The sequence below is a fragment of the Harpia harpyja genome, chromosome 5 (genome assembly GCF_026419915.1).
Source record: "Harpia harpyja isolate bHarHar1 chromosome 5, bHarHar1 primary haplotype, whole genome shotgun sequence".
In the NCBI taxonomy this organism is placed as follows: Eukaryota; Metazoa; Chordata; class Aves; order Accipitriformes; family Accipitridae; genus Harpia; species Harpia harpyja.
This window is the reverse complement of record NC_068944.1, coordinates 55,501,479-55,517,209: the sequence shown is the minus strand read 5'-3', so window position 1 is coordinate 55,517,209 and position 15,731 is coordinate 55,501,479. Positions and strand designations below refer to the sequence as shown.

Below are 15,731 nucleotides of genomic sequence, written 5' to 3'. Positions count from 1 at the left end.
CACATGTCTAAGAGTGTTGTCCAGACACATCTTGAACTCTTGACAGGGTTGGTGCCGTGACCACTTTCCTACGGAGCCTGTTCAAGTGACCAAACACTGTCTCAGTGAAGAACCTTTTCCTAATGTCCAGTCTGAAAGTTAGTTCCAAGACCTTTTTTTTTTTTTCTCAAGCAAAGGTGGCATGAGAAGCTTCTCCTAACCCACCTCCTTTCGGTCATGGAATTTACAACTCTCTGCCCCTTCCTGTTGCATAAACCCAACTGTTTGTGGCTACACAGTAACTCAAATGACAAAACCAATGAAGGTAAAAACTGCACTTCTGAATTCTTTTGGCTTCAACAAACATACAAAACACAGCACAAAACTCTCTCATTGATGATAAGTTTCACTTTGATTTCTGTGGGGCAAACACTGTCATTAGTATTTCTAGCCATCTACATAACATACTGCTAAAAAAGCAGCACAACATCAGAAGTTTTCAAAATAAAATGAAGATAATTTTAATAACAGTAAAAAATTGAAATTGAAGAGTATGCTTTTTTGAGTTTATCACACTACCTTCTTCCAGGATGGGTCTCAGCACAACGAATGGGATTTCCTGCAATGGTTCCATGTGTTTGTGTCCAGCGCTCATAATCTTTATCTGGGGCAAGCAGACAACAAGTGTCCCAGGCATACTGGCCTGCCCATGGTACCAGCTTCGCACAGTCCCAGGAATGTCACCCGACACAATAGTACTTGGGGAAGGCAGGCTATCATTGGGAAGGAATACGCAACAAGATTGCACTTCAAGCTGAAAAAACAAAGCCAAGAAAGATTTCTCAGAAACATTACTATTTTTCCCCCAGCGTGGACTATTCATCTTGGTACAAAATCTCAAGTTACTCATCTATCACAGCTGATTGAAATTAGTCTTAGCTTTTAGTTGAATTAAGAGGAAAGATGACACAAAACGTTAGAAAATAATACATTCCTGTAAATTATGATTATGGCAGGGGAGGGAAGAAGTAGTGTGATTTTGGTCTGTAAATTTGATCAGAAAGGTGTTGCCGTATAAACTAAACATACATCTATCTACATTTCAACAGCTTTTTACAAGAAGCGTAACTGAGTCAGAAAACGTTCTCACAATAAAGCTGAGAAAGCCCTCCTCTTTCTGCAGTTCATTAGCTATTGCTAACAAATAGCTAAGTCTCTAGAACTAACCAACATTTTATATGCTGTTACTTTCTATAAAGACTTCTATAAAGCCTATTTCAGGGAAAATTCTGTCTTTACTTTGTAGTCAAGCGTAATGAGCATGTACAAAAAGGTTAATCATCAGGTAAACTAGGAAAAAATAGAAACTTTAGTGAAAAACTGACTTTGAAACAAATGGATAGGTACATACATACCCGAAGAGAAAGAGAAACAAAGTTCACAAAGTTTATACAGCTTTTGTCCTGTTTTCATTGCAAATCAGAAGTAGTGCATATTGTTTCATACGAAATAGCACTTTTTTGTTCTTTATTTTCAAGCAATGCTGTTACCCTGAAACATTTCTGACCATTCTGCCACCTCCTCGTGAGCTTCTAGCAAGGCTGAGTGAGCCCAAACCAAGAACTGAACTCATCACGACTTGTTAACTCAGAGGTGGTGTAAGCTACAGACTGTGGCTCTTACAAGTAGTATTCTGCACCTGGATATCAAATAGCCCTAACAGCCTGCACACTTAAAACACTCTGTTAGCAAGTACAAGCTATGATTCAGCTCATTTCTTCACACTTTTTGGAAAAGTCTAGTGTACAAAATGTTGGACACAAGATGATTTGTAGCTGTGATAAAAGAACATTTGTTTGCTGTAAACTTACTAACAGTCTTTCAATTTGAAATCATTAAAGACATCACAGCTTAGAACTGATAACCAAGGTTTGTACTCCATACCCTCCCCTGAAGGCTAACAGTCCCTCAAGACCGCAACAGTGATTTGCAATAGAGCTGGAATTCCCCAGCGCCATAAGTACTTTGCCAGCCTAGTGAGAACACAGATATTCATCTTTATTTCAGCTTTTTTGTGCCCTTTTGCTTAGACAAACTGACAAGAATTCACTGCAGAAAAATGTAAGTAGAATTTTGCACAAATAAATACATTTTTACATGAAGTCTGTGTTTGTTTCTAGTTTTAGAACTGTTTGAGTTGTAAAATGAAGTTAATTACATCTTTGATAAGTAGTTTATTGATCCAAGGTTGCAGAGTATATTTTATTTATACTGGATAAAAAGCAACAGTGTATTGTTACAGATGTAATAGATTTGTTGTTTTTGTTTTTTTTTTTTTTTTAACTGGTAAATTAGTTGTGTCAATTTGCAAAGATTTTTACAGTGACACATTAGATCATTTTCTGGTCTATTAGTAATAGGTTGCAGGTCAAGGCATTGTGAGATAATGATAAATAGATGACAAAAGAACTTATGATCAGTATAACTTTTGTTTTATCAGTGCATTTGCTGAGTAAACAGTTATAACAAATCATCCGCTCTTCATATATATATATATATATATCCATGACGATTAACATCAAATGCTGCCTGGATATACAAACGATGTGGTAATAATAACCCCAAAATTCCACTAACTTGGAGAGATACTATACTTCATCACATTACCAGCAGCAGGGTCTACAGGGGATGTTTTACAAAGTAGTCTTGAAAAGATATCTCAATATTCAGTAGATTTTTTTACACTTAATTTACTGTTCAATACAGCTTTGTACTGAAGACAAGCTCTTCAAATCATTTTTGTTTTATTCTACTTTGCTGTATCAATATTATTGAAGTGGAATCACAACAGTTTCACTCCTTCAAATGCCTAAGGGAATTTCCTGTTTACATAGGCAGCTACTCTGCCATTCAATTTCAAACAACTGAATGGGAGTTGGACCATGAATTTTGGTGGGATTTACATGATGGCATCAGGTGCTCCATATGTAACATTACAGATTTGCTTACAGATATGGTTTGCTTACTTGTGTTTCATTTAAAGTTTTACATGAGTAAATGAATTTGGCAAAACATTATTGCAGGATTTCAAAGGCCAACACAATGAACATATGTCGAAATTCCACATTTTAGGGCAAATTATGCAATAAGAAATTGCCAACTTGGATGCACAAGGGTTCAATAAGTGCAAAATTGAATTGCACCTGTTGAACTTCTCATAGGCAGATTCTGCTTGCACACAACTATCAACTTCAATGGAATTTGTGTACTTTCATCTGACAGAATCTGGACATCTGTCTAATAACAAGTTCCAGTGAAGGAATGGAAGCGTGCACCTAAAATGATGGAATTATACGTTGGACAAAAGTGAGAATGTGTGCTACAGATTGCTTCACCAATCGGAAAGTGCTTTAAAATATATGTAATCCAAATTCTTAAAATTAAACGACATCAATAGCATATATTAAAGCTATCATATAAATCTTTTTACACTTTTTAAATAACTGTTAAACTGTATGTCTAAAATTGTGAATTTAATGTAAAATGTGACTGATTTATGTAACTGAATATAAATCTGCAGCAGTAAATCTTGCATTAATGTAAGGATCTGACAATCCAAGGGAAAGAAAATGAAGTAATCTGCCAGTAAGAAGTCCTCAAGCTGGGGGTCAGATCCTGTTCATGGAAACCATCTGGTTGGGACCCTCCAAGCCACACCAAACACAAATGATCTTTTAAAAAAATATCCTATTCATTAATGCTTCACAGCTGCACTGAGTGTTACTTCATTTTTCCATGGCAACATCCTTTCTGTTTCAAGGATCTTATTTCAGTTTTGGTAGCAACGTGTTCTTTTGCCAATACTGAACACATTCATGTGTTAAAGAGAAGGAATTATTACAAATTCTTGAAACAGAATCACCCCCTATTTTCATTTCTATTATGTCAAGGCCTACACATGCTAAGTAACGTACACTAACAATAAACCAATGAAGCAAGCAGTATTTTCCCTTCTACTTTCTATAAGTTATGCAAAGCATATCACTCTAACCTTTTACTAATATATAAGCCTAAAAAAGTGCAATTACTTTAAGACTTTGTATAAAGAGGAGAAAGTATTAGGTTACTGAAATAAATGGGGTATTTTAAATTCAAATTTCATAAAAAGAGAATGTTTCTCGATAGAGAGAACAGTGCAATATATACTGCAGAAGAATTAGGTCTTCTGAACTGAGGAGGGTGGGTGGGAGTGAAACAAAACAAGTGACACACCATAGCTGTCCTGCACAAGTGCAACGAAGAGGGACAGGTTGTACAAGAGTCTTTACAGCCTTTCATGACAGTGAAACCATAAGGACATTCCCTTCCCTAACCCACATTTTATAGCTGTATAAACCAATTAGAGGCATTCAAGATAACCCACAAGGTGACACTGACATAAAGGTGTCTCCTGGGAAGTAGCCTCTCTCTGCATTAGTCATCATCCATCATATGCTCTTGGCAGAAAGGCTAATATGTTTTTCTGGAGTTTCAAGTACAGAATATAATCTCGCAATGACTCCCAAAATTGCAAAGAACCACTTTTACACATCTCATGCAGAGGTTCTGGTGTAGTCATTGTAAGACAATACCTCAGCCTCTGACATCCAAATTAGCTCTACCCAATTAGACCATCTGCAGTTGAGCCAGGCACGCACTGTTTGTTAGAATTTAAAAAGGCAGGCCAGAAATTCATGTTTTGAAGTATGACAAAAAGTAAAAATGATATGAATGGAAAGCAGAGCACATGAGTAAGAGAACTAAGAGAGCAGGCTACCTGTACAGACAAATGAGTATAATAAGGATCAGCTGCATTTTCTTTGACCGCTTAAAACACAATGTTTTAGTACTATACAGTATTCCTATTCTTTTGTAAGAAAGCTTGATTTTTAAAAGTTTTTATTTAGTTACGGAAAATTTCTTTTTTTTGTCAGTTTGTGGTAAGTAACCAATTTAAGAAATCATCCTATCTCATAACTGTGGATAGCTGTAACTGCTAAGTTACAAGTCACAGAATCTCTTCCTGACCCATGAACAAAGACCACTGTTCAAAGAACAGGAACTCTAGTCAATCTCATCCTTATGTTTCTGTTCTTTCAATCAATGTTTCACTTTGACTAAAATTTTGCACAAGTTATATGCGTTAAAGAAAATATTATTTTCAATAATTTCAGGAAACAGACTCATTTTTTCAAATAATTTCTGGGATATTTAAAAGCATCTGGAATATCTGGCTGTTTTATATGTAATAATTACACTCTTATTTAGTTGGCATTCATTGCAACATTACTCATTAATTCATTTGCTTTTAATACAGATCCTTCATTGTTCTCACTGGAATTCAGCATTAACAACCAATTAAAAATAATTGTGTTGATACTGCTCTACAATTTTAGCAACTATTAGTATGAAGAACACGTGAAAAGTGAGTATTACCCACCTACACAGTGTAGTTGCCAAAAACACTTCAAGGCTGCATATAAAATCCTACAACAACTAAATAATAAAAACAACTTTTTATAGTTAAGTATGAAGGTCTTTTCACTTAAATACTAATAGTCTACCAGAACTCCAATGCACAAAATCTTCATGCAATATTCTATCATGAGCAAGCCAGGGCTAGGGCTAAGCAAGTACCAGCTTTGGATCCAAAATAAACTTTCCAGTTACTTTGGTTCCAAACACATTTACTTACTCAAACTTCCACTAAAAGAATAATCCTTTGATGATTTTAAGTTATGAAGTTCTGTTTTATCTGACGACAACTACAGACTTTTCTGTTCTACACTCATGTTAATAACAGATCCAGGAACATGAAAATAGCTTTAGAAAAAACAGTCTAAGTGCTCCAGCATTTAACCAGACAAAATATTCTACAAATTTGCCTTTTTCATGCCAAATGATAATAAAATACAGAAAATCTGTATTAATTTAATCTATAAATATATTTATGTGTTTAATAAAATGCATATTATGTTAATAAAATAAATATATCATACTGTACTTGAATTGAAAAACAGAGTCATAACCCTTTATTATAGTGAGTGTATTATGTCAGAGCAGAGATATATTTACAAATTACTCTGAGAAAACATGTGCCTATCACTGTCATCAGCTTTCACCTCCACAAAAAAACCACTAGTTTGAACACAACCTTTTTTTTTCTACTTGGTAACAAGAAAACTTCATTTTTAGCTGGTCAGTATCTTAACCATTCTTCAAAACAAATTCACTTTGATGATTGCTCACAATGTACGAGCACAATATCTTAGTCCTGATTCAATTTTCCCATTTATAAAGGATCCAGCTCTTCATCATCCTCATTATTATGACTCAAACTGTAAGCCTCATTTATATAGGGAGTCTCATTGTGCTAGGTACCACCCAGACACATAACAAAAATACAGGGCTTCCTTCAAACACCTTACAAATTCTCTCTCTTGACTCCCCTTATCTAGCCATTTGAATCTCCATGTTGAATCTCCAACATTAAGAAAGAAAAGAAAACAAGCAAAATACTCATGAAACAATGATGAAAAAGCTGGCTAAAAATGAAACAGAGTTAATAGAAAGCATCTCCTCGACTTCAGTATCTTCTGCAACCAAGTCACAAGTCTGAAGTTCTCGCTCAGGCAAAACTTAAAATTTCAACCTTTCCAATATTTTGAACCCAAAGTACTTTCTGCATGAAATGGAAGACAGACACAGGTTCTGGGATGAGCCTGTATAGAAATAAATATACTTCTTGTTAGGAAGAAGGAACACGCATGCAACAATTACTTTCTGTCAGAAATAGGAGGGTTTTTTTATTTTTTTTATTTTATTTTAACACAAAAACAGTTTTGCTGCTATATGCTGGTGTACCATAAAATACCAATCTCATAGAATGTACTGTTCAAAAGGTGCAGATTATAGTAATTCTAAATTAAGGTAATTTCTAAGCAGGCACTTGATATATACTTGGAAGAACAGAGTCCTAATTCTAGCATTTATAGACCATCTAGTATTTGATCATGCAATCTTAACACTGGACTTCTAACATGGTCTTTTTTGTGTATAACACGCGTATATACTGCTACATGAAAACTCTGCTTTTACTGATCAGCGATCACAATCTAGAGCAGTCTGGTTTAATCCGAGTGGTCATCTATGAAAAGGTAGACAAGTAAGCAGCTGAGCCATGACTGTATAAGATCATATTGTATCATACACCCTAGGAAGGTATTTATCCTACACACTTTCCTCAACTATTTTTATAAAGGAAGGTATTCTGCAAGTCTAACTATGGATAAAAAGGTGTATAGCTATGTTTATAATACAGAAAAGTGTAACAAGCATTTTTTTCTTCACATAATTTTTTTAAGGATCTTCCCCTTAGATATAAAAAACTATTTCAAAAACTAATATTCTAAACCCAAAGCATTCTTTGCTTAATTTACCACAAATCTATATTTTATTTTTCATTCTCTAAGACTTTGAAACTACTGAAATAAGACAATAAAACTCAGGAGCTCCTTTAAAAACCCTCTAATAAAAAGCACTAGGATGCATAAAAAGTATTATAAAGTTCGGAAAGACATAGTTTTTTTTGCACTTCCTTTTCATCTTACCTGAAGTGTAAGGCACTTAACTGCATTCCACACTATTCCAATAAATTCCTTCATTCTTTCTTCAGGACTTCTGCAGCTTTCAGATGAATTCAGCATGGTTTTCACAGGAAGTGACAAAGGACGAGATTCTAATGCAAATAACAAAACTCAGTTACAGAAAGAATATATAACTAAGTAATATACTTACTGGTAGCAAAAAAAAAAAATTACTGATTTTAAATTCCAAAAGAGATTTTCTCTCACTATGTATCTCACTATGGACATAATAATAGTATGTCTATTATTAGTTTTAAACTTGGCAATACAACTGTATCAGCTAAGCCTGGTGAGAAATGCAATGAAATGAAATGCCTAAACTTTTTAAACGTAAACCACTAAGAAAATATTATGAAGAATGTTTGACCTAAGCAAATTAGGACAGTTTTCAAAGTGTGATAACCTATTTGGTGACGAAATAGCAATCCAAGAAGTTTTCACATACACTGCTGCCAGTGTAATCTAAAGAAGGTTTTAGTTTTCTAAACTCGTTGTAAGAAATGAAAGACAGCCCATATTAAATCACAGCCTTTGATTTGTTTTCTTTATAAAATTAACTTAACAGAAACTTGAGCATGCTTCCAAAAAAAGGCACAAAACTTAAAGCATTTTCTTACTTTGTCAAGCTTAAAGGTACTAAAGTATGAAACATTTCAGCAAAATTCAATGTTTTCTAGTAAAAAGAGAGATTTCCTTATATTGTTAGTTATTTAATAACATGAACATATTATTATGAAGATTTTAGATAACAGAAGCGTTTAATTGCATATGAGCATAGTAGAACTTCAAAAGAGCACTAGTGAGGAGATCAAGTAGTAACTACAAATTCATTAAAGACTGTATGAGTGGTACATAGTTCCTCCTGTCATCTCTCTCAGAATATCCTCCTCCTTGTGTTTTGGGATACTCACCAAATTATTGTCGGCTTCTTTAATGTTTTCAGTTTTGGCCTACATGTTGTTGAGCTGACAAAACTGCAGGAATAAATCATGAAGTCTTCATGACTTCATTTTAAACTAAATTGAAATCAGCACAAGTGTGACAATTTACACCTCCCAATTATACAGATAGGAGAAATCTGTGGCACACAAACTACAAAAAAATTCTTAAAACAAAATTATGCTATCAACTGAACTCAGGTGAGCAAAAGTAAATGCCCCTTGACATGCATCACTGGGTCTTCAGTCAGTTTTGATCATGCAAGGAAACATGCAAAGATTTAAAAATGAAACACCTGAGAGGTGAATTTCTGCCAAAAGCATGCAATGTTAATGCCACTTGAGGAATTAATTTATGACATTTTTTCCATCAAGGCTAGCAAAGACCAGAGTTGATTAATATTCTAGACAAAATCCTTCAACAAAGAGTATTTTAAATGATCTGAAAAGAAAGAGAAGCATTAACTTTATTAAACTGATGGGAAATCAAAAGATTCAAAAAGAGAGGTAGTCAAAAGAGTGAAAGAGAATTTTTATCACTGCTGTATAGTTAGTCCTCTGAGATATTCCTGGCTCCAATTATGGATCTATTAGAACGATAAAGAACGAAAATTGGATCATGAGAATGTAAAAAGCATGACATTTCAGGATTGTTTGTTGACAGCTGTGCTGGAGAGGCAAACAAGTAAATTGTTCATATGGAGAAGCAGAGTGGAGCAGCTATTTCATAATATATTCTCATGTGGACACTTTTATGCCATGCAGTGAGTATTCCATCCACATTATGAATGGATTAAGTTAAAACAAAGACATTCAGTGAGGAATAGCTGTACTGCTTTAACTTCTTAGCCTACCTCAGTTCACACCATCTTCTCTGTGTAGTCAGGCCCTACACTACACATATTACAAGGTAAGAATTAGGAACAGCTTGAGTATCAAGAAATATTAAAATAAAAGAGTTACTGGAGCATAGAACTCCAGAATACAAGTATAGGCAAGGGCAAGAAAGGTATACAAAGTCACTGTGAGACTCTAGAAATCTCACAGGCAGGAGTGCTTCAGGTCAGGATGAACAGATAAATACAATGTAAAACTACCTGTTCTACAGCACAGTCAGCAGGGAATATCAACATCCTACATCACTGAACAAGTGCATTCCTCATGAGTGGGACCTAAAGCTAGGTTTTGTTCCAGTCTCCCATGTTTTGTTCACTGGGAAAGACACGCTCTGCTAATTCTCTCTCAGTTAGGGGAATCAACTTTCTAATGCCAGAAACAGCTATCTGTGAATTAAAAACAAAATTAGCTGGCGAAACCACCACTTGTTTCTCTCCATGTTTGTGCAATTCAAACCTTAAAAGCTGATTCAAATTCCAGGAATATCCATGATTGACAACAGCTTCACTGTAACAGCCCATACTCAACCAAAAGAAAGCCTCGAAACCCAACAAACAGATAAGGAACTATTCAACCAGAAATCATGAAAAATAGAGAAGTAATAAGAAGCGTTTCAGAGTGGAAAGAAGAAACAAGCACAGAAGGAACTCCTGAAAAGAAGAACGAAGTCCTCTGTTCATTTTTCTCCTGTACTGTTAAGTCCCAGAGTTTTGTCTGAAGGGATGCTGGGACAGAACAATGTCTTCATTCCCTACCAGGCAAGGCCATCAGTAGATGACAGTTGCTAAGAGACTGTGGGAGTTTGGTGTGGCTATTGTGTGCTTGGCTAGTCCTCTACAGTAGACATGTAGACTGGATCAGCTCCATGTGTCTCGGTATGAAGGTTAATCTCCTAAAATAATTATGCTAGTCAGCTACTACTGAACTGAAAACCTAGGAACATTTCCTGGCACTGTAATCAGCCTTGTGTTGAAGCCAGGAGCCAGTCAGCAATAGCTAGATAGAAAATATGATTTGTATGAAATACTTACAAACTGATGAGGGGGAAAAAAAAATGGGGGGAGAGGGGGTTCTTCTTTGGGTTGTACAAATTGAATTTTTAAGAAAACCAGTGTACAGGAACATAAAATGTTTCTACTCTCATCTTCTAGTCCCATATTGTGTGATTGGTATTTTTGTAAAAATATACACCACAACTATTTCAATCAACTATCAATCACTCACAGGCTGCCTCACTCACCATCAATTTCAGAACACACACTGGTAATGAACAGACTTTTTAAAAAGGACTGATCAGATCAATCAGGATTGAGCTACCAGAAGCAGCAGTTTTCATGATTCATTTCACAATTTATGGTTAAAGTATGGAGGGAGTTCTAAGTGGCAATCCTGCAAAATTAATCATAAACGTACTCTCTTTGTAGGAGATGCCACTAAGCAAGACTTATACGTATAAATTCTAGACAGAGGTGTCTTTCTTATATAGACATATGCCTCCTTCTTTGTGTTTTTTTTAGCCTATTGGGAACTGGTTGCTTTAGAAGTCTGATCCATAAAATACTTAAAGTTTTAAAAATAAAAAGATCTTTGGGGAAAATGGTGCTATTCTGTGCTATTAATATTCAGTTACCTAAGGAACACAAAAGGGAAAATAAAACTTTTGAAGTGTGAAGATTTGGGGCAAACTGACATTTCAGCAAATAAATCAAAGCAGAAAAGACCACAGATTTTCCACTTCTGGGTTGAGGACTACTGATTAACTGTACTCACCACTGGCCTCATGCTTTCAGTTCCTCCTCTCTCTTTACAGCTAGCAATTTAACTAAAGGAAGGTAAAATACAATGCTAACACCTTATTCCTAATTTGTACGTGGTACAGATCTGTCATGTCTCATCCCTCTGGCAAAAGACAACTCATTTCTCCTGGCCCACTGTGTGCCTCAGATACCTCATGCATTAAGAGGGCAGCAGCTTCTTTCTGGTTGGAAAAGGTTATGCTGCTGCAGGCAAACCTGTACTTTCAGTGATCCCCAAAAGCTCAGAGAGCTCCTAATGAAAGACAAGGTTCATAGGCAGGCACTCATGCAGCAGCCCGCAGTAGGACAGTCTCTCCACCATCCCCATCGTATGATCATACTCAAAAGTCCATCTGTCATATGACCTCAACAAGCTGGGCAAACTTTCCTTCCCACATCACATCATCTGTCATACAGCTTCTCACACATCAGAACTAAGTTAAGCTGAGAAAAATCCTATTGCAAACTAATCATAGTTACTAAGAGGCACTGACAGCAAAACACATGGACATTAATAGTATTTAAAAGAAGAAAGAAATCAAAGGAAAGCATGCTGTTATTACATGGCTCTTTCTGGAAAGATTTTTCCTCTGCTAAAATTAGAAGCAGTCTCCACAGTGTCAAAGATCTCATTGGGACTTCTTAATATCTATTCACATTTTCATGCATTAGATATGGCATTTTATCAGAAATAAAAACAAAAATACCAAGGTGTTTGCGACTAATGCAAGCCATTAAGGAACTGGTCAAGGGGTCTAAGGGATTAGAAATGAGATTAAAATGCAGTGGAGGAGAAAATTCAAACTTCAAACAACTCTGAAAAAAATCTAAATGGCCTACAGATTTTTTTTTGCGGAATATTAATTGGTTTCTCCATATGTAAAACAAAACAAAAACTAGGCACACACCCCTGCCACCCACTTAAAACTTACTTGCTCTTTTCTGTAAACCAGCAGGTTTTGGTTTCTATGTATAATATTGTGCAAAAGTAAAAATTCAGTGAAACTTGTTATATAAAAGCTTGTTTGTCCTTAGGTTTGCATGCCAATTTTCCTCGTAAGTCTACATATTTTTATATTTGCAACACAATAAAACTAAACATATATGTCTATATATAGAGATATGTGAAGGCATTACAAATGATTCACACTTTTGGGTATATATATCTCTGACAGCCAAAGAAACAAATTCTGTTCTCAGTGGAATGCATTCCATATAATAATTTTGTTCCATGATTTAATATTAAAAAATTATACAGATGCAAGAAATTGCAAAAACACAGAGGAATATCTTGTTAAAAATACTTCCTATCTTAATGTACCATTTTTCCCCACAATCCAATTTAAAAATAAAAAGCTGATTTAAGTAGCAGGCTCATTGAAACCATTAGGTGAAGCTCAAAGCTGTATTTACCAATATTTTCTGAACCATCAGTATCCATCAGAAATGTTTCAGAAATATTCACATTTTATTTTAGCAGTATCATAAAAGAAGTCACTCCCTAAACACCCATTCCTGGATGACTGATATTTGAATTATTCATGTAAATGAGATTTTTTTCCTAAGGATAGACTATGATGATCTGCATGTAAAAAAGTTTGCACCCTTCATCACGATGCTTGAGAATAAAAGCAGTACTTAACTAACTTAAATAACAGCAGGAAGTCCTTTCAAGCTTATAAAAATACGCAATATATTTGCCCACACACTGAATAGTCTGCATAAATAATTTCTTTACTGGGCTTCGAGCATTTTTGCATTCTACTTTACAGTGGTGCAAAAATACATTACTTTTATCAATCAAGATGATAATTGAGCCACACAGTCTCTGCCACCTAGCCAGAGCAAGTCCTTTATATCCAGGGAAATGGCAGCAGAGAGGTGTAGTGACTATATTAGAATGGTCATTCAATGAGTCAGCAGCAGAATAAGTGTTAAAATACAGAGGCTTTTGACTTTTTACCCAACATGCCTTTTTCTAGAGTAAACATATATCAGTAGACAAAGACACATGTGATATCAGCATTGTTGTGCAAGCAGAAAGGATCCTTCTGTGTGAAAGTGGGGGTTGGCTAGGGAATGGCTATGGTCAGCATTTTCCCCCACCAAATTCTTAACAATTGCTGCACTATTTCTGACAAAAAATACCTATTTAGTTCTAGGAACAAAAATAAAAAAGGACTGAGAGTTTCGTGCAAATCAATAACAGCCATTCACAGGCAAAATTGAGCTACTATATTAGTAATTAAAAAAATGTGTTATATATGTGTTCATATCTAAAGTCCATGCCTGAGTTTATCTTAATATTGCTTACCATTCCAAATAAATTTTATACTATGAAGCAAGAATTTCAGCCTTTGGATTTGCAAGAACTTTTCTGGTAAATGCAGGAGGAATTCTGTCTAGGTTTCTGCCTTTTTAACAATACACTGAAAGTTCCTTAGTCTTTTAAATATAATCTAAAAATAAACACACACTTTTTCTCTCTCAACTTTGAATTTCTTCATACAGAAAGTGTGGTTGATATACTACGTTGCCTTTGTGTTACTAATGTTTTTAAAATCCACACACTGAACTGAAGAAATCATGCTGTCATAACACAAAAGTCAAACATTTTACTAGCTATGAAAACTCACAATAATTAATTTTCAATATAGGTACGTGACTGTCCAGCCATTTAAAAGTTACTATAAATAATCTGTGCCTGGAGACCTTCCTTTTAAATAACCCTTCCAAGAACTAAACCCCATCTATAAAAATATAAAAATCCCAGTATGTTCAGGAACCCTAGGTAAATGTGCCTCAGATTTAAATTCCTGTATTTTACTTTGCCTATTTAGCATCTATTTAATTTCATTCACCTTCCCAAATAAATCATCAGTCATACATTTCACAGCAGGCATGAATAAACGATAATCATTCAGTTCATTGAGCAGAAATAGTGACCTACTAATTCAAATACTTCAGATAATCCATTGATTTCTCACCAGCCAGACTTCCCTCACATTTGCCAGTTTTTTGCATTCCAACAGCTCATTTTAGCAGGAATCTAGTTCAGCATTCTAGCTGTACTTTAGGGGAAAAAAAAAAAAAAAAATCAGTAACTGCATCCAGTTTTGCTAAGTACAGGTCATATTCTGCCACACTGTACTCAATAGAAAGTTTATTAACTTAAGATGAAAATTCAAATAAAAACACTAGCACAGCATCAGTTAGTCTAAATAAAATAGAGACATGTCTATATTTAAAGCTTCCTCTTTTCTCCACTTTTATGGTGAAGTATTTAATAGTGGTTCAGAAATATTTCATGTGTATACTTCAAAGGAATTTTAAAAATTACTTGAGTAAAGCTTTCAAAATTGAATTACTAACACTTCCTGTAGCAACCAGGAAGTTCCAGTTACAGTAAGTATCTAACTACCAAATTATAACTGTGTTATTGTATCTACACTATCACATGTTAGAAGTGATTGAGAGGAAAGGTGGGGATCTTTCTTTGCCTGGTTTCCTATGGAAAGAAGGCTCATGCAATCCTATACTCTATGCATATGCATGCAACTCCTTGCTTGTCCTCTAATTCCTTTTGCATTTGCTTGTCAGTATAAATCAAATTTGACAAGATAAATATCTCAAAGATACTGCATTTCTACAAGCTGTGGGAAAATAAGTAAGCAGGGTAAAGAAGGTAGAAATTGGCAACAGGAGCTATGCCCTTATTAGAAATCAATTTACACAGGACAGAGACTATAAAGGTCATCTAAGAGCTTTGAACTTTGTTATGACACCATCCTGCATCTGCTTGAAATACAAACAAATAGTAGACTAAGTGAAACTTAGCACTTAGGAAACTTTAAAACTCTTTAATTATTTCTCAGTAAGAACAATAGTTCAACAGAAAAAAATATCAATGTTTCAGAAACACAGGGAAGAGATTTTTCCAAACTGGAATGATTTCATGTCCTATATTTCTCTCCATATACACACACTCTTACACACCACATACACACTTCCTGCAGAATGAAACAATGCTGGATTCTCTTCTCAGCTTTGAACTTGGGACTGATACTCCATGGTAATACTGAAACTGTAGTGGAATTAAATGATCAGTGCGCTCTCTGACCTGTGGACCTGATCAAGCTGGCCTATGGAAAAAAGCTGTCCAAAACCCACCATTGTTTAATTCTCTTTTGCAAATGCCCTTTCAATCTGTCCACCAGACAACAAAATGAAGCAATCACTGGTCATGGGCACTAGACCTAGTGATGAAAAACACTTGCCTGCTGTCAAACGCCCTGATGTACACTCAGGACATGGCTGAAATGCAGTCACCCCCTGTACCATGACCAAATACCTGGCTGTTGCACAACAGGGATCAGCAAAATTTTATGTGACAATTGTACTTTCCGTTATGGGACAACTGTACTTTCTGTTATGGG

General features: G+C 35.2%; 1 protein-coding gene across 6 annotated transcripts in view; it reads right to left on the bottom strand.

Moving 5' to 3' along the window:
• The window catches only part of VPS13B (vacuolar protein sorting 13 homolog B), a 486,767-nt gene that overhangs the window by 233,838 nt on the left and 237,198 nt on the right, over positions 1-15,731 (bottom strand). For all 6 annotated transcript variants that reach the window (XM_052788600.1, XM_052788599.1, XM_052788598.1 and 3 more), the window contains exons 22-23: positions 7,629-7,756; positions 559-793 (exon numbers count right to left, since the gene is read on the bottom strand). In XM_052788600.1, the coding sequence (XP_052644560.1) occupies positions 559-793; positions 7,629-7,756 (363 nt within the window). The remainder of the gene's footprint in view (positions 1-558; positions 794-7,628; positions 7,757-15,731) is intronic.